General features: G+C 43.6%; 1 protein-coding gene across 1 annotated transcript; it reads right to left on the bottom strand.

The window, feature by feature from the left end:
* Nucleotides 1–607: 607 nt before the first annotated feature.
* LOC138663892 (oocyte zinc finger protein XlCOF7.1-like) lies at nt 608–21937 on the bottom strand. Its single transcript, XM_069750261.1, has 7 exons — nt 21887–21937; nt 15898–16046; nt 15588–15767; nt 7669–7792; nt 7492–7589; nt 6473–6563; nt 608–2821 (listed from the first exon to the last, which is right to left on the bottom strand). Exons 2-7 carry the CDS (start codon nt 15973–15975, stop codon nt 2013–2015), a joined length of 1380 nt encoding a protein of 459 aa, XP_069606362.1. The 5' UTR covers nt 15976–16046; nt 21887–21937; the 3' UTR covers nt 608–2012.
* Between the last annotated feature and the right edge of the window lie 379 nt (nt 21938–22316).

Here is a 22316-nt window from a genome sequence, read left to right as displayed (position 1 = left end):
ATGTCTTTTAGCAGCTTTTGGTGTGAATACTTTTCTGCCCAACGATGACAGAAGTATTCTGGGAGTGATCACTCCCAGAATACTTCTGTCATCATTGGGCAGAAAAGTATTCACATCGATTTTTCTGGCTAACACGGTACCACAATACAATTTGTTATTGAGCAGCTTTTGGGAATGTTTGAAGGTGTTGTGTATGCGTTTGTTTTTGCCACCAATTGACTTCAATGGCGTTCGGCTATATTTGACGAATAAGTTGGTCAATATTGCAAAATCGGCAATCGTAATTTGAACCGAAAACGGAAATTTTCGCTCATCTCTAGTCATCAGCACGTCTGTTCTTAATAAGTCTGACACTTCCCGTATATCTTGCTCTTCTCAATACAACTGGTACTTCTTAGTCCAGATAAGAAAATTGTAGATAAACCCGATAACATAGAATATTAATTCTTTTTGAACTTAGGTCATCGCATCCCGCTTCAAGCATCGAGTCTGAATAAGGTATCACAGCGCTCACCATTGTTAAATATACATTTCAATTGTATATTTTTTTTAATTGGGACTTCTTACCAGATGTGACATTCTTAAGATAATGCCATGATAATTCTCATTAAAAAATGTAATGGTTTATTGGATAGGCCATCAAAAAGAATTATTGTAGCAAAATGCAAAAGATGTGAAGTGGTTACAAATAAATAGTCCATTTGTCCATAATTAAAGTCCATTAGACTAGTTGAGGTTTGTTTTCACCCTTATTTTCCCTGGATCATGAATGAAAGTTTTGCATCTGTCCATGTCAATGTAACGGCCTAAGATGTTGCAGAAATAGGAACATGTGGCAGTAGCTTATCCATTAGTGAGAAAATCCAAGCTCCAGATCCAACAGGAGCACATGTCAGCCTCTTTGTGTTTAGGCCCAAAATGCTGCAGGACCAGGAGCACGTGTCGCCTCGTGAACATAGTCGCCTTGAGTGGAGAGAAGAATTACCTCCCTTTGTGTGTCACGTGGTAAAGTACATATATATACATATATATATATATATATACATATATATATATATATATATATATATATATATATATATATATATATATATATATACTTTACATATCACCTGTTTCTATTGTATGGCGATACAATTACCCTGAGCTAAGTATAGAGAAATAACACATGTAATGTCAGCAAAACCTGCCAATAGGGTGAAGCAATGTGCCCAGTACGGAGTAGAGACGGGAAATTAATAATTTTATTTGACTTCATTTTTAAAACCATCATATATTAAGGTTATGCTATAAGGTTCACATTTTGGGGGGTTAGGTTATTGAGACAATTGAGGAAGCCTTTAAAATCAAATCTTCTTTAGACACAATAATATGTGTATGGGGAATAGAAAAGGGAATCTGGAAACTACTATGCTTAGTAAGGAAAGTGCTTTTAAAAAAAATTGATCCCATCAGATGAAGAATGGATCATAGATGTAAATAGGAACTTGCAACATGAACATGTTTATAATTGTAATATACATAAACTATAGACATTTGTTCAGACATGGAGATTGTGGATTTAAAGAAACTGTAATGAATGGCAGATTACTGAGATTGGGGGCTATTTAAAAGAAAAGGAAGAAATGTTGGGCATTTTTTGAGGGTGTGGGGGTGCAATACTCGTCCATTTAGTGAATACATAAATCTAAATCAATAAGAAATGTTTAATGTTAATGTTATATTGAATTTTAGATAAGAGATGTCTAATAGGAACTATAGATTTTCTTTCTAATGTAAATAGTAACTGGCTTTTCCTTTCTCTTGTTGCTACTTTGACTGTCAGCTATGTGTTGTCTTTTACAGTTTAAAAAATGTGGTTTCTCCACTGTGTGAGTTCTCTAGTTTATAACAAAATACAATTCACCTAGAAAACATTTCCTACATTCTGAATATGAAAAAGGTTTCTCCCCTATGTGAATTCTCTGATGGCCATCTGAAGAGGATTTCCAATTAAAACATTTCCCACATTCTTAATATGAAAAGGGCTTCTCCCCAATGTGAATTATCTGGTGTCTAATAAGATGTGATTTCCTTGCAAAACATTTCCAACATTCTGAACATGAAAAAGGTTTCTCCCCTGTGTGAGTTGTCTGATGGACAACTAAATGTGATTTCCGATTAAAACATTTCCCACATTCTGAACATGAAAAGGGCTTTTCCCCGGTGTGAGTTCTTAGGTGTCTATTAAGATGTGATTTTCTTGCAAAGCATTTCCTACATTCTGAACATGAAAAAGATTTCTCTCCTGTGTGACTTCTCTGATGGACAACTAAATCAATTTTCTGATTAAAACATTTCCCACATTCTGAACATGAAAAAGGTTTCTCTCCTGTGTGAGTTCTCTGATGTGTAAAAAGACTTGATGTTTGTGTAAAACGCTTCCCACATTCTGAACATGAATATGGTTTCTCCCCTGTGTGAACTCTCTCATGTTTAACAAAGTCTGATTTGTGGAAAAAAAATTTCCCACATTCTTCACAAGAAAATCTTTTCTCCTCTGTGGGAATTTTTTCATGAATAACAAAAGATGTTTTGAGGGGAAACAATTTTCTATATTTTGCACTTGATAATGGCTTCATTGATTCAAGATCAGTTTGATTTTTCTTAATAGTCTGTGATGAATCAGAAGTTTGGATTTGTTTAAAAGGATCAGATGATAGATCTTTGCTGTGAAGGAATGATGATATATCTGGAGTAATCACATTCATTTTATTTATATCTTGTGTAATCGCAAACTCTTCTGATTTTGCTTGTCTCTGTGATCTACTGGTATAGTCATCTGCCAAGAATAAAAATTATTATTTTTGAATAAAATATCCTTAAAAAATGTATGTGCATAAGATTTCTAAAATATACATAGAAATTGCCATTTATGTAGCAAAATCCAATTATTTACAAGAGAAAACCAGTTGACAATCTAACATCAGACCTCAGAGCACGAATGAATAGAACATGATTTTCGACCCCATTTGTTCTTTCTGCCTTCCAAATACTGGAATAATGCACCACCAAAAAATGTTACGGTATGTAGGCCAAAATGATACCAATAAAAACGTACCCGATCGGGAAATAGATCTTGGAAAATGGCAACACAAAATGAAAAAAATATTTTTGCAATATTCAAAATCTTTTTTTCATCACTTAATAGGAAAATGGAGAACTTTTATTTTCTGGCCTCTCAGACTCAACCATGGATGGGTCCAGTACAATTTCTTATATAAATGGACATTTGTAAAATTCTTAACAGAGAAAATATCTTTCAGGCTCTTAAAGGTAAACATTTCTTTTTTTATGACAACTACATTTTGTGAGGAATATATAAAATCTCATGTGGGAGGGCCTTTGGGAATCAGATCTTGGATTTATCTTAAACAATGGGAAATAACTGTAAAGTCTGCTAATGTTCTTCTCTACGTTACATGAGAGAATGTTCCAATTTATGGTTATACACAGGTTGTACCGTCCCTGGCTTTTATGTATAAGATCAAAAAAAATGACAAATTCTAAGGCTGCAAGCCCACAATCAGGAATAGTAGTGTTTTGAATGCAGCGTATTTTTGGTGAATCCAAAATGCTGTGCTCTACATTATGAACTTAAAACGCATGTGCTTTGGAATTATGCGGAATTACCGCATCCAATGACAGTCTATTGGGGAAAATACGCACAGGAGACCAGCGTCTCCTACAGAACAGTACTGAAATGTACATGCTGCGCCTCGGAAACCAGTACCGCATGTGAGTTTCCGCAGCATTAAAAAGAAGCACAGTGAGCATGGGATTCCTATAAATCCCATCCACTATGCTTGCAATGTAGAACGTAGTATTTTGGATGCAGTGAAAATACACTGCACCCAAAGTACTACTATTCCTGATCGTGGGCACGCAGCCTTAATATCTCAACTATAACTCTAGATGGATTGTGCTTCTAAGGTTTAAGGTTCTTCCTACTTAACGGTTGATACCTGCAAGTGGAGTTATTTTTAAGATATGGATACCTTCTAAAAATATATTTTTCTAACAAAAGCTTGGGTAAAGTTACACATCCCAATAAATTAGTTGCTGGGATAAGTAGAAGCAAAGGCTTTAGAAAAAATGGCAAAAATTAGTGAATGGAGGGTTTTCTCTTTTTCTTCTCTCTCCTCTGAATGAAGGGGGGGGAGGTGTCGGGGAAGCGATTATGTAAGAAAAGAAAGGAGGAAAAAAAAGAAAAACTTGATAATTGTATTACATTTCTTGTGTTTATGTGACTACTCTTTGTATTTGATGCATATACAGTCATGGCCAAAAGTATTGACACCCCTGCAATTCTGTCAGATAATACTCATTTTCTTCCTGAAAATGATTGCAAACACAAATTATTTGGTATTATTATCTTCATTTAATTTGTCTTAAATGAAGAAACACAAAAGAGAATGAAGCAAAAAGCTAAACATTGATCATTTCACACAAAATTCCAAAAATGGGCCAGACAAAAGTATTGGCACCCTCAGCCTAATACTTGGTTGCACAACCTTTAGCCAAAATAACTGCAACCAACCGCTTCCGGTAACCATCAATGAGTTTCTTACAATGCTCTGCTGGAATTTTACACCATTCTTCTTTGGCAAACTGCTCCAGGTCCCTGATATTTGAAGGGTGCCTTCTCCAAACTGCCATTTTTAGATCTCTCCACAGGTGTTTTATGGGATTCAGGTCTGAACTCATTGCTGGCCACCTTAGAAGTCTCCAGTGCTTTCTCTCAAACCATTTTCTAGTGCTTTTTGAAGTGTGTTTTGGGTCATTGTCCTGCTGGAAGACCCATGACCTCTGAGGGAGACCCAGCTTTCTCACACTGGGCCCTACATTATGCTGCAAAATTTGTTGGTAGTCTTCAGACTTCATAATGCCATGCACACGGTCAAGCAGTCCAGTGCCAAAGGCAGCAAAGCAACCCCAAAACATCAGGGAACCTCCGCCATGTTTGACTGTAGGGACCGTGTTCTTTTCTTTGAATGCCTCTTTTTTTATCCTGTAAACTCTATGTTGATGTCTTTGCCCAAAAAGCTCTACTTTTGTCTCATCTGACCAGAGAACAGTCTTCCAAAATGTTTTAGGCTTTTTCAGGTAAGTTTTGGGAAACACCAGCCTGGCATTTTTATGTCTCGGGGTAAGAAGTGGGGTCTTCCTGGGTCTCCTACCATACAGTCCCTTTTCATTCAGACGCCGACGGATAGTACGGGTTGACACTGTTGTACCCTCGGACTGCAGGGCAGCTTGATCTTGTTTGGATGTTAGTCGAAGTTCTTTATCCAACATCCGCACAATCTTGCGTTGAAATCTCTTGTCAATTTTTCTTTTCCATCCACATCTAGGGAGGCTAGCCACAGTGCCATGGGCTTTAAACTTCTTGATGACACTGCGCACGGTAGACACAGGAACATTCAGGTCTTTGGAGATGGACTTGTAGCCTTGAGATTGCTCATGCTTCCTCACAATTTGGTTTCTCAAGTCCTAAGACAGTTCTTTGGTCTTCTTTCTTTTCTCCATGCTCAATGTGGTACACACAAGAACACGGGACAGAGGTTAAGCCAACTTTAATTCATCTCAACTGGCTGCAAGTGTGATTTAGTTATTGCCAACACCTGTTAGGTGCCACAGGTAAGTTACAGGTGCTGTTAATTATACAAATTAGAGAAGCATCGCATGATGTTTCGAACAGTGCCAATACTTTTGACCACCCCCTTTTTTATGTTTGGTGTGGAATTATATCCAATTTGGCTTTAGGACAATTCTTTTTGTGTTTTTTCATTTAAGACAAATTAAATGAAGATAATAATACCAAATAATTTGTGTTTGCAATCATTTTCAGGAAGAAAATGAGTATTATCTGACAGAATTGCAGGGGTGTCAATACTTTTGGCCATGACTGTACTGTGAACAAAAATATAAAAATGTCACGCTTTTGGTTTTGCTTTTGTTTACATAGAAAAACTCATATCTTTGAGCTCAGCTCATGAAAAATGGGAGAAAAATTAAAAGCGTTGCATTTATATTTTTGTTCAGTGAAAATAAAAAGGACTTGGACTGGTGTCTTGTCATTAAAGCTAGGCCCACTATACGGATTATATTTTTCGTCACATGATTTTCTATGTTCTCAGCACATTTACGCTGCCCTTTGTATTTGCAGTTTAGAGATCTACGAAGGTAAGGGTCAGCATCTTCTAATTCCAGGTACTAGTGTGCATTGTCCAGGCTGTAAGCTATGGCCGGGACAGGTCTCACTCCAACAGAAGAACTTCTAATGCCCAAAGTAATGGGGACAATTTTGGTTTAGCAGGCGAATGGTGACCACATGATTTTAATGTGGCTGGACTACACCGAAGATAAAGCAGCCACATACAGTGACGGAGAAGAATCTGTGACTTCTCTACATTTAGTGGTTACTACTCACCTGTGTAGTCATATGTAGGAATCTCCTCTATACACCACTCATCACCTATCACATATGTCTCTATAGTATTATCATGGGTCAGATCGTCATCCTGAAACAAATATTGTAAAAGTCACAGACAGATGGAGAAGTCACATCTATGATCAGCTGTAATCCCGCCATCTTCACCGTTCTCATTACACAAGTATAAAACAAATATAACGCCATCCGAGGAAGCCAGAAGTGCGAAAAGGACGTTGGGTTTTCATCCCGCGTCCAGGAGCAGGTTGGTTCATCCATCATATTGGTCTCTTTCCTCCACTTTATATTTGGACTTTTCCCCTTTTCTTATGGCTGCTGCTTTCCTTCCTATTATGGTATTTAATTCCCACATGCTGTGACTATATGTCATAATTATATTTTTGGCACACTTTGGCAGCCCATGTATGCACTTTTAAGAGGATAAATATAGTGACTAATACTTATTACTCAATCTCAGTGTATGGTAACTGCATTTTATATTGTGAGGTTTTTGATATAGTGTAGTCGCCATTGTAGCTCTTATTTGTATCACATATATTGCACTATTGGCACTTTATATACGTGTCCATTATCTGATGTTATATATGGATCTGCTATGATATTTTGAACCATTAGCCCACATATAGTATTCTGTTATCTATCTTCATAATTTCTTAGAGGTATAATTTTGAGATCATCCATTTATGTTTATGAGTAGTCTTTATGAAATACGTAGTGGCTTATATATTAAACCTGCATTGCTCTCTTCCTGCAAGTGGTACTAGATTGTTGTCCATCTCTTCTAACTTGCGTCCTAATTTTATTATAAAATTTGTAATGGTTGTTTGAATATAAATTTTAGAATATTTTCAATAAACTTTCTAATATTTTATTAGCTCTAGTGTCCATTTTCTTTTGGGTTCATATAATACTGGTGTATAAGACAAGACTGAGCACAAGACCTTCACAGCCGTCTACACATCATAGGGGAGATCTTATGACACCTTCTCTCCATTTACCTGATGATCCTGAGGAATATTGGGATTTTCTTGCTTACAGTACTGAGGAAGAAGATGATGGGGACATCTCTCTGTTGTTGTCCTCTTACTGGATTGATCTGGAGGAAACACATACAGGGAAGGAATTAATTCTTTACATATGGATATAGACCATGTGTTTTTAGTACAGTCTATTACCTGGTAATGTGAGGGGCAGGGGAACCTCCATCATGATGTCCTTGTACAGATCTTTGTGTCCTTCTAAATACTCCCACTCCTCCATGGAGAAATAGACAGTGACATCCTGAGATCTTATAGGAACCTGACACATACAAGGATACCGTCATCCCCCTGATTCCTTTATAGCATCTTATATATACCAGTAGATGCGTCATTCTCTCCAAAGCCAGAATGGGCTGTGCCTGTACAGTGTGGTGCAGGAGTCAGCGCATGTGCTTACCACACTACGGCGCCATTTTATAGATGACACTGTGTGCGCGAATTCACAGACAGTGTCTTCAGCAAAATAGCACTGGATATCACGAGATGGGCACATATTGACTCTGGCACTGTTTTATTGAAGAATTGTACTACAACGTCAACATAGCAGTGTGCCACAACGGCCATCGCATTATCACTATTGCCAGTGTGTACGTACTGCTATGTTGACGTTGTAGTACCTTACTATATAAATGTTACGAAAAAGAATTTGAATCTAGACAGGAGGTTTAAACGAGCGACTAACATGTGTAAACCTCTAAAAATTATATCTTTATTAACGAAAGTGGCGCCCTCGCGCCTCAGCGGCTCCTCAGTTTGGACCGCAAGTATCTGTTCTACTAATGAGTTTAGTGTGTTTTGTTAGTAACCACCAAAAAGGCAAATAACAAAAAACAGAATCCCAAAATTGAACAATACAATATCAGGATGCTCAAATTTCAGGAATATATCCTCAAACAATTATCCTATACGTCTCACAACAGATAATGTAAAGGATCCTAAGTAGCAACATATCAACATGATCTGACACCTTTATCTAGTCTCCTGATGAGCCAAAGTGTGAAATGCGTTGAGGCAGTGTGATCTACTCTAATCTACAGTCTGGATGAGTACCATCTTATTTATATTTGAGTACAGTGGCTAAGTGAGACATTGAACTAACAGCGTGTAAGGACCATTATATAATATTTTGAATGCTAACCCATTGCTCCCCTGTGAACCCATCTATTGCTGAGTGAGACATTGAACTAAAAACTTCGGATGATCACTATCTTTGGTGTCTCTGTGAATTCTATTTTTGCTTTGGCCAAGAGGGGTCTAATATACCCACTGGTTTGGGTTAGCACTACGGTTATGTATGGAAATATACCCAGGTGGTCATTGTTGGTAACAGGATAATGATTATCGCTTTAGAACAGCTATTACCATTAACCTTAGATTGGTCATATTTCTACACGGGGTACTGTAGTGAGTTCTGTCTAGGGTCTATCAGGGACAGCCTTCGTTGAGTGGGGGCACTACTTTGTTGAGATATAAGGTGCCAACTTCTGCAGCTAGGCAGGAGCCGGTCTTCTTAGGCATGAATCAGGGTAAAGCAGTCCACCGGCACAGATTTATATTACTGTGATAAACTATTGCTACCTAGGCTCCTTTACAAAATCTGTTGATTGTTTTGCAAGTATATCCATGAAATGTGAGCATCTTGATATTGTATTGTTGCTGTTGTGGCTTTTTATTGTTATTGGACTTTCTGGTGGTTAATAACAATACACACCAAACTCATTAGTAGAACCGATACTTGCGATCTAAACTGAGGGTCAATTAGGATTGGAACATCAGGGACAGCCTTCGAGGAGCGGGGGCGCCACTGTCGTTTCATGTAGGGTGCCAATCTCCGCTGGTAGGCAGAAATTGAGAACATGTCCCTTAGTAGGGCCTTGCTAGCGAATTTACATCTATCTTTTCTATCCTTATTGATATCTATTGCATGTCTGTTTGGGATAAGTATCCCTCCCGCATTAACAAGTAATTAAAAAAATAGGGATTTTTGTGTTACTCACCGTAAAAAAAATTTCTCCGAGATGCTCATTGGGGGACACAGGACTGCGGGTGTATGCTACTGCCGCCAGGAGGCTGACACTAAGTAAACATAAAAAAAAAGTTTAACTCCTCCTCCGCAGTATACACCTTGACACCGGCCGCAGGCGAATCCAGTTTGGTGCAAAAGCAGTAGGAGAGAAAAGGAAACATATCAGCATTAATACAGAAAACAACCTGTCTAGAAATAACCCCACTGACTGAACAAGTCAGAAAAAAAATGAAACAAAGAAAAGAGCCATCTGGCTAACAGGGAGGGAGCTGTGTCCCCCAATGAGCATCTCGGAGAAAAGGATTTTACGGTGAGTAACACAAAAATCCCTATTTCTCCTTCGCCTCATTGGGGGACACAGGACTGTGGTATGTCGTAAAGCAGTCCCTGGGTGGGGAATTAACTCACCGGTATAACATCCAGGCATCTGCCGACTACAAGTGCGCTACCGCTGCCTGAAGAATCCTTCTACCTAGACTTGCATCTGCAGAAGTCTGAGTATGGACATTATAGTGTTTGGAAAAGGTATGCAAACTAAACCAGGTTGCGGCCTTGCAAACCTGTTCTGCTGAAGCCTGGTGCCGAAGCGCCCAGGAAGCCCCCACTGCCCGAGTGGAATGTGCTTTGATTCCATCCGGAACGGCTACTCCCTTGACGCGGTAGGCCTCCTGAATAGCCGATCGTAGCCATCTGGCCAAGGTTGATCTCGAGGCCGCAAGACCCTTCCTGCGACCCTCAGGGAGGACAAACAGCGCATCCGTCTGCCAAAAAGGTGCTGTCCGAGACACGTACCTTCTCAGTGCTCTCACTAGGTCTAACGTATGTAGAGCTTTTTCCACACAGTGCATTGGCGCCGGACAGAAAGAAGGCAAGATCATGTCCTCGTTAATGTGGAACGAAGAAACCCACCTTTGGTAAAAAGGAAGGTGCTGGTCTGAGCACCACTTTATCCTGATGGAACCGTAGAAAAGGAGCCCGACAGGATAGAGCAGCCAGCTCCGATACCCGTCTAACTGAAGTAACGGCCACCAAGAATACATCCTTCCAGGAAAGGAAAGTTAAAGAGATGTCCTGAAGGGGTTCAAAAGGAACTTCCTGAAAGGCACTTAAGACCATATTAAGGTCCCAAGCATCCAGGGGGGTCCTGTAAGGAGGAACCTTATGAGCTACTCCCTGTAGGAAAGTTTTTACCTGTAGATTAATAGCGATCCTGCGCTGAAAAAGTACCGACAAGGCTGATATCTGTCTTCTAAGTGTACTCTATGCAAGCCCTGAATCCAGGCCGGTCTGGAGAAATGCAAGAATGTTTGGGATGGAGAAACGTAGTGGAGGGAGCCCACGTCCTCTGCATCATGAAAGGAAAACCTTCCAGGTGTGATGATAACTACGTGCAGAGATGGATTTCCGGGCGCTAATCATGGTAGCGGCTACCTCTTGGGAAAACCCGGCCTGTGTTAGGATCCAAGATTCAATGGCCAGGCCGTTAAACACAGGGCCCCTAAGATCTGGCGGTAGATTGCGCCCTGCGAAAGTAGATTCGGGTGGTCCGGAAGCCGCCACAGAGCCCGGTGAGCAGCTGCACTAGGTCTGCGTACCATGACCGACGAGGCCAATCTGGAGTGACCAGAATAGCTGGAACTCCTTCTGCCTTGACCTTTCTGATTACCTTCGGGAGCAGTGCTACAGGGGGAAACAGATATGGGAGATAAAACTGGTCCCAAGGCAAAACTAACGCGTCCACAGCAATCGCCCATGGATCTCGATTTCGGGCAACAAACCTGGGTACTTTGGCATTCCTCCCGGAAGCCATCAGGTCTACGTCCGGGGTCCCCCAGAGTTGACATATCTGCAGAAATAATTCGGGATGTAGAGATCATTCCCCGGACGCAAGACCCTGTCGACTGAGAAAATCCGCAGCCCAGTTTCTCTCGCCCAGGATGTGGACTGTCAAAATCACCGAGTGATTCCTCTCGGCCCAGCTGAGGACCTGTTTTACCTCGTGCATGGCCGCCCTGCTGCGGGTACCCCCTTGATGATTTATGTATGCCACCGCTGTAGCATTGTCCGATTGAATCCAGACAGGACGGCCTGCCAGTAGATGATGGAAATTCTGCAACGCCACCTGAATTGCCCGAATCTCCAACAGATTGATCGGGAGGGTTGACTCCTGCGAGGACCAGCGTCCCTGGGCTGTGTGGCGGAAAAATACCGCTCCCCAACCTAGAAGGCTGGCGTCTGTCGTGACCACCAGCCAATGGACTGGGGGAAAAGGTTTCCCCTGTTGAAGAGATGGACTCGTTGACCACCATGAGAGATCCTGTCTGACCTGGAAAGATAGACGGCACCTGAGGTTGAGAGAGAATGGATTTCTGTCCCACACTGATAACAGAGCATGCTGGAGAGGGCAAAGATGGAGCTGCGCAAAAGGCACTGCTTCTATTGTCGTCACCATTCTCCCTAAGACCCTCATGCAAAACCGAATTGTGTGATGGACTGGCCGGCGAAGGGTCTTCACCTCTTGCCGAAGTTTCAGGACCTTGTCCCGAGGTAGGATTGTCAAGCCTTGTAAGGTGTTGTAAAACATCCCTAGAAAATAAATTCTCTGGGATGGTATGAGGGACGATTTTTCTCGGTTTACCAGCCACCCTAGACGAGAAAGTGTCTAGAGTAATGCTGACGTTTTCCTCGCAGGCCCGAAAAGACGGCCCCTTGATGAGGAGATCGTCTAAGTAAGGTAAAATGAGTATGCTCCGAGAATGCAGGATGGACACAACAGCCGCCATGACCTTTGTGAACACTCTGGGGGTGGTGGCTAGCCCGAAAGGTAAGGCTGTGAACTGAAAATGCAGATTGCCTACGGCGAAACGTAGGAATCTTTGATGCGCAGGAAATATGGGAATGTGCAGATATGCATCTTGAATATCTATTGAAGCTAAGAACTCTCCTTTTTCCATTGACGCAATGACCGATCGAAGAGACTCCATCCGAAAGCGACGAAAGTTGACAAACCTGTTTACACGTTTCAGGTCCAGAATGGGCCTTACCGATCCGTCCTTTTTGGGAACTAAGAACAGGTTGGAATAAAACCCCTGAAATCTTTCTTCCTTTGGAACTGGAATGATGACCCTGCGGAGCCGAAGAGACGCTATAGAATTGAACAGGTCTTCTAACCGGGATTTTGAGCTGGGAAGGCGGGAAGGAAAGAACCGGCACAGAGGAAGGTTGACAAACTCTACCTTGTATCCTGAAGATACCAGTTCTCTTACCCATCTGTCGTGAACCACAGTGAGCCAGGACTGGTGAAAAAAAGAGTAGGCGGCCGCCTACTTTGTCGCTGGGGACCAGAGGCCTACTCCAGTCATTTGGCCGAAAACCTATGGGGCCTAGATCCCCTTCCCCTCCCCTGAGATTGCATTCTTCCCAACAAGTTGGCCCTGTATGAGATCTGATGATCTCTGTCCTGATTGGGTCACCCCGGAGCAGCGGGATTTGACGTTGGGGGTCCATCTGGTATTGCGAAAGGGCTTAAAGCGAGCCTGGAACTGACAACGAAAAGGCTGCTTAATCCTCTGCTGTGGAAGAAAATTGCTTTTTCCTCCTGTTGTATCAGAAATGAGCTGATCCAATTTTTCTCCAAATAATCGACCCCCCTGATAAGGAAGGGTTGTAAGAGATTTCTTAGAGGTAGAATCTGCTCGCCATGTTCTCAACCAAAGAGCCCTTCTGATGGCAATAGCGTTTGCTGCCTCTGAAGCCGCACAGTTTGCTGCGTCTAAAGACGCATTGATCAGATAGCTCCCAGCCAGAGCTATTTGATTTGATATCTCAGTCAACTCCACTGGAAGATCCCTCTACTGAAAAGAGCCTTGGTCAAAGATTCTGACTAGGACATCATGGCCTTAGCTACCCACGTCGCCGCAAAAGAGGGCGAGAGAGCTGAACCTGAAGCCTCAAAGACTGAACGAGCCAAACTATCAATAAGTCGATCAGTAGGATCCTTAATAGATGAGTAATTGGGAAGGGATAACAGTGTATTTGAGGTCAAACGAGAAACCGGGGGGGATCTACCGAAGGGGATTCTGCCCATTTTTTACGCAGTTCAGGAGCAAAAGGGTATCTAGCATTCAGAGTCTTTTGTCCCGCAAAACGACTGTCTGGATGCTCCCTGTGACGTTGGACCAAGTCCTCAAACTCGGGGTGAGAAGCGAGCACCCTATAAGACTGCTTGGCCCTCTTGAATGATACCTTATGACCGGAGGTCAAGGTAGATTCGTCCTCTATACCCAGGGTCTGGTTGACAGCCTCGATTAGACTGTCTACTGACTCCTGGTAATCAGAGGTCTCTAGATTGAGGGATCCCTCAGAATCGTGGTCCGAACCGAGTTCACTGCTCTCCACTGGAGGTGAACGAGAAGGGGAACTCCAGGAAGCAGATGCCCCTGATGGACCGGGAGACACTGTGTGGGTTTGCTTTCCCCGCGTCTGCCGAGTGCGGTCCCTGCAGGCCGAAGGCTCCTGAGTCAGAGGACCTCTCAACAGCAGGTGAACCGCTGTCCCTGGCCCCAGCCAGGGTCTACAGGGACTCGATTGCCTTAGTTAGAGATGCCATAGACTGTGACAAGGACATGACCCATTCCAGGGGGTAGAAACCACGGCTTTTACCTGTGTCGCAGGGGAGGGCTCCTGAGCGCGTTCGGAGTCGCAGGCCTCACAGAGACGATTACTATGGGCATGCGGAAAAGCAGACCGACAGACTACACATGCGGTATATAGTACCGTGTGAGATTTGGCCCTTCTAGACATGGTGCCCTGCAAATGCTATAATCAGGGGATCTAGATAGGCCGAAGTAATGCAGCGCTTAAAGCTGTCAGGCTGGGGGGGAGTAGCACTTACCCCAGTCCTGTCTCCCGTTTGTTCTGTGGAACGTGTCCCAGAGCGAAGAATCCGAGCTGCCTTTTTTGAAAAAGAGCGCCTCCACTAGTGGGCGGAACTGGAAACAGCAGCATCTGCGGCCTAGAAGTTGCCAGAGCTTCGGCGAGGAGAGGGGGAGGGGTGGAGCCGCCGCAAATGATGCAGCCGGAAGGGGCTTCCGTCCATGGCATACTTCCTGCTAGAAGCCGGGGACTAAATTATCGGCCACCCCGGAAGTGACACTGGCGGTCCGCAGTGCGCCCATAACACACAGGCCATGGCGCCGCCGGAAACAGGAGACCGCGGTGCCACCATCAGAAAAAGATTCCCGTCGCCATCGCCGCCAGACCGCAGGGACGCCAGGAAAGAAATGCAGACCTGCTCTCCAAACCCCAGGTACAATGCGTGCCTCAGGAGCCCTCATAGCCCGCCACAGGAAGTCCTTGAATGCGGGCGCCCGTGTGAGGGGGGCTGTGTATCCAAATAAACGGTGCAGGCACCCTAACTCCGTCTTCCTTTCTATAGGAAGAGGAGAGGGACTGTCCGCCCCCTCCTTCCTTTATCACCGCTGTCTAGCATTGGTGATGCAGTGGGGGGCCGCACGGACAACGCATACGCACCTGTACAGCCTAGGGTTTCCTAACCTTAGGGTGGTCAGGGCTTAGTCCGGCAAGTCCCACGTCGCGGGAGAGGATACATGGAGGCGACACTCCACGTGCTCGCCCCTTTATGGTTTGGGGAGATCGGACCCCTTCAATAGGGTCCGTCGCCCCTGTCTCACTTCCAAAAAAGGGTCCAGAAAGGTCTGGGAACCAGACGTGTGCCTCCTTCAGACACTAAGCATGAACTGGATTCACCTGCGGCTGGTGTCAAGGTGTATACTGCGGAGGAGGAGCTAAACTTTTATTTATGTTTACTTAGTGTCAGTCTCCTGGCGGCAGTAGCATACACCAACAGTCCTGTGTCCCCCAATGAGGCGAAGGAGAAAGACATATTTTTTAGAGGTTTACATATGTTAATTATATTACCATATAAATGTACCAATAAAAATGCTCGCCATCCGAGCGTAGAAAGCTAGTTACCATAGAATGTCCCAGCAGTGTTATGTGACCTCACCTCTCCAGTCAGCAGCTCAATCATCTTGTAGGCAAGTTCTAGGATCTTCTGGTCATTGATGTCCTCATGCGTCAGAGGGTGAGGTGGAGACCCTGTGATTGGGCTTAGGGGTCTTCCCCATCCCTCAGACGCAAAGTCCTGACAGCGCTCACTAGAGGTCTTCTTCACTACTATGTAATCCTGGTTATGGAGAGACACATTAATAAATCTCACTACAGACATTTCCAGAGTCCTCACCTCTCCAGTTCTGTCCATCTGTTATTCCCATAGATAAGAATAATGTAATGTGACCGTCATCAGAATCTCTCACCTCTCCAGTAAGCCAGAAGAGGATCTCTAGGGTGAGGTGTAATATCCTCTGCGCCATCATGTTCCTGTCCCTATCCATCCTTGATGGGTCAATCAGGAAAATTCTCTTAATAGAAGACCTCCACTGAGAGGATCTGATATTGTAGAGATCTGAATGGGGAGAAGATGCAGCTGATGTAACATCATAAAGAATCTCTGAGTAATAATACAATTACTGGAGCTAATAAGGGAACAATTGAGGACATACAATATCTTCATGTTCCATTCATAAATCATATCTGCTGCAATTTTAGTTGAATAGGTGACAGTCAGCATGCCACATTCACTGCCTATTTTGGACACTGCTTCAGCGACTAATTGGCTGTAGAAATCTTATGTGACCAAGAAATACAGAGACTAGTGGGTGACACAGTAGTGGTGGTACAATGGTTGTGGGGGATCATTAAGGCAAGTGGTAATATTTTTATTTTCCAGTATTCATTTTTTTCTTCTTTAGATCTACTAATAAAACCTACCGTATATACTCAAGTATAAGCCAACCCGTGTATAAGCCTAGACCCCTAATTTTGCTACTAAAAACTGGGAAAACTTAATGACTCGAGTAAAAGCCTAGGGTCTGAAATGCAGCAGCTACTGGTAAATTTCAAAAATAAAAATAGATACCAATAAAAGTAAAATTGATTGAGACATCAGTAGGTTAAGTGTTTTTGAATATCCATATTGAATCAGGAGCCCCATATAATGCTCCATACAGTTCATGATGGGCCCCATAAGCTGCTCCACACAAAATACGCACCATATAATGCTCCATAAAGTTCATGATGGGCCCCATAAGATGCTCCATACTAAAATATGCCCCATATAACGCTGCATAAAAGCTAAATGATGGCCCCATAAGATGCTCCATAGAATATTATGCCCCATATAATGCTGCACAAAGATTGATGGCCCCATAAGATGCTCCATAGATTATGCCCCATATAATGCTACACAAAGGTTGATGTCCCCACAAGATGCTCCATAGATTATGCCCCATGTAATGCTGCACAAAGGTTCATGGCCCATAAGATGCTCCATAGAATATTATGCCCCATATAATGCTGCACAAAGATTGATGGCCCCATAAGATGCTCCATAGATTATGCCCCATATAATGCTACACAAAGGTTGATGTCCCCACAAGATGCTCCATATATTATGCCCCACATAATGCTGCACAAAGGTTGATGGCCCCATAAGATGCTCTATAGCTTATGCCCCATGTAATGCTGCACAAAGGTTGATGACCCCATAAGATGCTCCATAGATTATGCCCCATAGAACGCTGCACAAAGGTTGATGGCCTCATAAGATGCTTCATAGCATATTATGTCCCATATGCTGCTGCTGCTGCGATAAAAAAAATGACATACTCACCTCTCATCGCTCAGGCCCCCGGCACTTGCAATATTCACCTGTCCCTGATCCACCGCCACGCACTTCTGTGTCTTCCGGGTCTCTACAGTGACTGTTCAGGCAGATGGCGCACACTAAACACGACATCGCACCCTCTGACCTGAACGTCACAGCCAGAGGACGCGGAAGACGAAGCACGGCGGTAAAATGGGGACAGGTGAATATCGCAATGCTCACCCTCCCCCGTCATACTCACCCCCTCCTGACGGGTCCCTGCTTCTCCGATGTGATGGTCTCCGGCGCCTTGTTCCTGTGTTCAGCAGTCACATGGTACCGCTCTTTAAAGTAAAGCAATGGGAGTGGAGTCGCGTCCATATTCATTACTTTAATGAGCGGTACCACGTGACTGCTGAACACAGGAAGAGCTGCCGTCAGAGACAATCTGAGAAGCAGGGACCGCGCCGGGAGCAGGTGAGTATGATGTGACAGCCGCCGCTTCCCCTGGGACAATGACTCGAGTATAAGCCAAGAGGGGCACTTTCAGCCTTAAAAAATGGGCTGAAAATCTCGGCTTAAACTCGAAAATATACGGTATGTCAATTAATCCAAAAAGGGTGCAAGGAAGCATATGCCAAAAGTTAAATAAAATATGGTTTTTATTGAATTCTTATATAAAATATATGAAAATGTAAAAAAAAATATTAAAAATGAAGATACAATTACAAAAAAACTGCTTGCAAGGGGTATACTTTATTCAGTAGGACAGTGTCCTAGTAAACAGCCCAATTAAATATTGACGATTAGAGAGTGTAATAAAACAGGAGGATAATCCTAGATGTGTGTCTCTCTCTCTCTATATATATATACAGACAGTACAGGCCAAACGTTTGGACACACCTTCTCATTTAAAGATTTTTCTGTATTTTCATGACTATGAAAATTGTAAATTCACACTGAAGGCATCAAAACTATGAATTAACACGTGTGGAATTATATACTTAACAAAAAAGTGTGAAACAACTGAAAATATGTCTTATATTCTAAGTTCTTCAAAGTAGCCACCTTTTGCTTTGATGACCGCTTTGCACACTCTTGGCATTCTCTTGATGAGCTTCAAGAGGTAGTCACCGGGAATGTTCTTTCAACAATCTTGAAGTTGTTCCCAGAGATGCTTAGCACTTGTTGGCCTTTTGCCTTCACTCTGCGGGCATATCACCCCATCAATCTCCTTCTTTGTCAAATAGCCGTTACACAGCCTGGAGGTGTGTTTGGGGTCATTGTCCTGTAGAAAAATAAATGATGGTCCAACTAAGCGCAAACCAGATGGAATAGCATGCCGCTGCAAGATGTTGTGGTAGCCATGCTGGTTCAGTATGCCTTCAATTTTGAATAAATCCCTAACAGTGTCACCAGTAAAGCACCCCCACACCATCACACCTCCTCCTCCATGCTTCACAGTTGGAACTTGCATGTAGAGTCCATCCGTTCACCTTTTCTGCGTCGCACAAAGACACGGTGGTTGGAACCAAATATCTCAAATGTGGACTCATCAGACCAAAGCACAGATTTCCACTGGTCTAATGTCCATTCCTTGTGTTCTTTAGCCCAAACAAGTCTCTTCTGCTTGTTGCCTGTCCTTAGCAGTGGTTTCCTAGCAACTATTTTATCATGAAGGCCTGCTGCACAAAGTCTCCTCTTAACAGTTGTTGTAGAGATGTGTCTGCTGCTAGAACTCTGTGTGGCATTGACCTGGTCTCTAATCTGAGCTGCTGTTAACCTGCGATTTCTGAGGCTGGTGACTCGGATAAACTTATCCTCAGAAGCAGAGGTGACTCTTGGTCTTCCTTTCCTGGGGCAGTCCTCATGTGGGCCAGTTTCTTTTTAGCACTTGATGGTTTTTGCAACTGCACTTGGGGACACTTTTAAAGTTTTCCCAATTTTTCAGACTGACTGACCTGCATTTCTTAAAGTAATGATGGCCACTCGTTTTTCTTTACTTAGCTGCTTTTTTCTTGCCATAATACAAATTCTAACAGTCTATTCAGTAGGACTATCAGCTGTGTATCCTCCAGACTTCTGCACAACACAACTGATGGTCCCAACCCCATTTATAAGGCAAGAAATCCCACTTATTAAACCTGACAGGGCACAACTGTGAAGTGAAAACCATTTAGGGTGACTACCTCTTGAAGCTCATCAAGAGAATGCCAAGAGTGTGCAAAGCAGTCGTCAAAGCAAAAGGTGGCTACTTTGAAGAACCTAGAATATAAGACATATTTTCAGTTGTTTCACACTTTTTTGTTAAGTATATAATTCCACATGTGTTAATTCATAGTTTTGATGCCTTCAGTGTGAATTTACAATTTTCATAGTCATGAAAATACAGAAAAATCTTTAAATGAGGTGTGTCCAAACTTTTGGTCTGTACTGTATATATATATTATATATATAAAACATACATACACTGCTCAAAAAATAAAGGGAACACTTAAACAGAATATAACTCCTAGTAAATCAAACTCCTGTGAAATCAAACGGTCCACTTAGGAAGCAGCACTGTTTGACAATCTGTTTGGAATAGAAAACAGATGGAAATGATTGGCAATTATCAAGACACACTCAATAAAACAGTGGTTCTGCAGGTGGAAACCACAGATCACATCTCAGTACCAATGCTTTCTGGCTGATGTTTTGGGCACTTTTGAATGTTGGTTGTGCTTTCACACTTGTGGTTGCATGAGATGGACTCTACAACCCACACAAGTGGCTCAGGTAGTGCAGCTCATCCAGGATGGCACATCAATGCGAGCTGTGGCAAGAAGGTTTGCTGTATCGGTCAGCGCAGTATCCAGAGGCTGGAGGCGCTATCAGAAGACATGCTAGTACACCAGGAGACATGGAGGGGGCCGTAGGAGGGCAACAACATAGCAGCAGGACCGCTACCTCAGCCATTGTGCAAGGAGAAACAGGAGGAGCACAGCCAGAGCCCTGCAAAATTACCTCCACAAGGCCACAAATGTGCATGTGTCTGCACACATGGTTAGAAACCGACTCCATGAGGATGGTCTCTGAGTGCCCAACGTCCACAGATGGGGGTTGTGCTCACAGCCCAACACCGTACAGGATGCTTGGCATTTGCCACAGAAGACCAGGATTGGCCAATTTGCCACTGGCGCCCTGTGCTCTTCACTGATGAAAACAGGTTCACACTGAACACGTGACAGAGTCTGGAGACGCCATGGAAAGCGATCTGCTGCCTGCAACATCGTTCAGCATGACTGGTTTGGCAGTGGGTCAGTAATGGTGTGGGGTGGCCTTTCTATGGAGGGCCGCACACCCAAGTGCTCACCAGAAGTAGCCTGACTGCCATTAGGTACCAAGATGAGATCCTCAGACCCCTTGTGAGACCATATGCTGGTGCGGTTGGCCCTGGGTTCCTCCTAATGCAGGACAATGCCAGACCTCATGTGGCTGGAGTGTGTCAGCAGTTCCTGCAAAATGAAGGCATTGAAGCTATGGACTGGCCCGCCCGTTCCCCAGACCGGAATCTGATTGAACACATCTGGGACATCATGTCTCGCACTATCCACCAACGTCACGGTGCACCACAGACTGTCCAGGAGTTGGCGGATGCTTTAGTCCAGGTCTGGGTGGAGATCCCTCAGGATTCCATCCGCCGCCTCATCAGGAGCATGCCCAGGCGTTGTAGGGAGATCATACAGGCACGTGGAGGCCACACACAATACTGAGCTCCATTTTCTTGTCATGAGGCATTTCCACTGAAGTTGGATCAGCCTGTAACTTCATTTTCCACTTTGATTTTGAGCATCATTCCAACTCCAGACCTCCGTGGGATATTAGTTGTGATTTACGTTGATCATCTTTAGGTTTTATTGTTCTTAACACATTCCACTATGTAATGAATAAAGATTTATAACTGGAATATTTCATTCAGTGATATCTAGGATGTGGGATTATAGTGTTTCCTTTATTTTTGAGCAGTGTATATGTCTGTCAGCATCCTATATAGCCTATTTACACAGGATGAAACACTTCTCTGTGCCCTGAGCAATTGTTAATTTGTTCTGCACATGTACAGCATCATGTTCTCCGGAGTGCACGTCCTGTGTACCAGGAGCAATGTGCCACCAAGAACCATGATTTAAAAGCCAGCTAAGAATCGTTGCACATGAAGAATAATCATTTTGCTCTTCTATCAGGTGATTGCGGACCTATATAAATAAGCCGATGATCAGGAAGGCTCCTACGGACACACATTTCAGAATTACTGGCCAGAACTCAGCAGCTGTTAGCTACGCATGTCCGCAGTACAAACCGCAAATCATTGTCTGCTGCCAACTTGTATAGAGAGGGTGAGATTACAGAAGTTTTAAGATGTGGGCCTGAGTTCTAGAAAATGGCAGAACTGAATATCAGGCCCAGTCCGGCTCTGGTCGTATGTATCTATAAGAGGAAAATGAACAGACCCATTTTAACTCTTATAAAGCGTCAACAGGAAAGCAGCAAATAGTCTCAGCACTGAAGGGGTTACTGCCCCCCCCCCCCCCCAGTAATGGGGCATCTCCAGCACCTACCTCCACCTGCAGAGCCGCACACCACATATATGGCTGTTCTGTGCGCACAGGACCTGTGATGAGGTCACAGGAGGGGAGGAGTCAGGGGTCACATGATCAGGGGCCTCAGTGTATGCAGGACTCTGCTGTGCTGGTTGTCATGGTGCTGGATGAGGGGAAGTTTCTGTGTGGAGTCAGGCAGGGTTTACAGGGTGGATGTAGCAGAGCCGTGTGTGTATAAGGTGTATGAAGCCGAGCCGTGTGCGTACAGTACGAGGTGTACGGAGCAGAGCTGCGTGTGTACGAGGTGTACAGAGCAGAGCCCCGTGTCTACGGGGAGTATGGAGCGGAGCCGTGTGTGTACGAGGTGTGCGGAGCCACGTGTGTATGAGGTGTACGGAGCGGATCTGCGTGTGTACGGAGCAGAGCCGCGTGTGTACGAGGTGCACGG

The sequence above is a fragment of the Ranitomeya imitator genome, chromosome 2, assembly GCF_032444005.1.
Source record: "Ranitomeya imitator isolate aRanImi1 chromosome 2, aRanImi1.pri, whole genome shotgun sequence".
Lineage (NCBI taxonomy): Eukaryota > Metazoa > Chordata > Amphibia > Anura > Dendrobatidae > Ranitomeya > Ranitomeya imitator.
This window is presented reverse-complemented; position numbering and strand designations above follow the sequence as displayed.

Coding starts and splice junctions, on each gene's coding strand:
- LOC138663892 (XM_069750261.1), bottom strand. CDS start 15,975: ATGGATAGGGACAGGAACATGATGGCGCAGAGGATATTACACCTCACC. Junction 6,564..7,491: donor ATATTCCTCAGGATCATCAG/GTAAATGGAGAG, acceptor TATTTGTTTCAG/GATGACGATCTGACCCATGA. Junction 2,822..6,472: donor TCCTACATATGACTACACAG/GTGAGTAGTAAC, acceptor TATTCTTGGCAG/ATGACTATACCAGTAGATCA.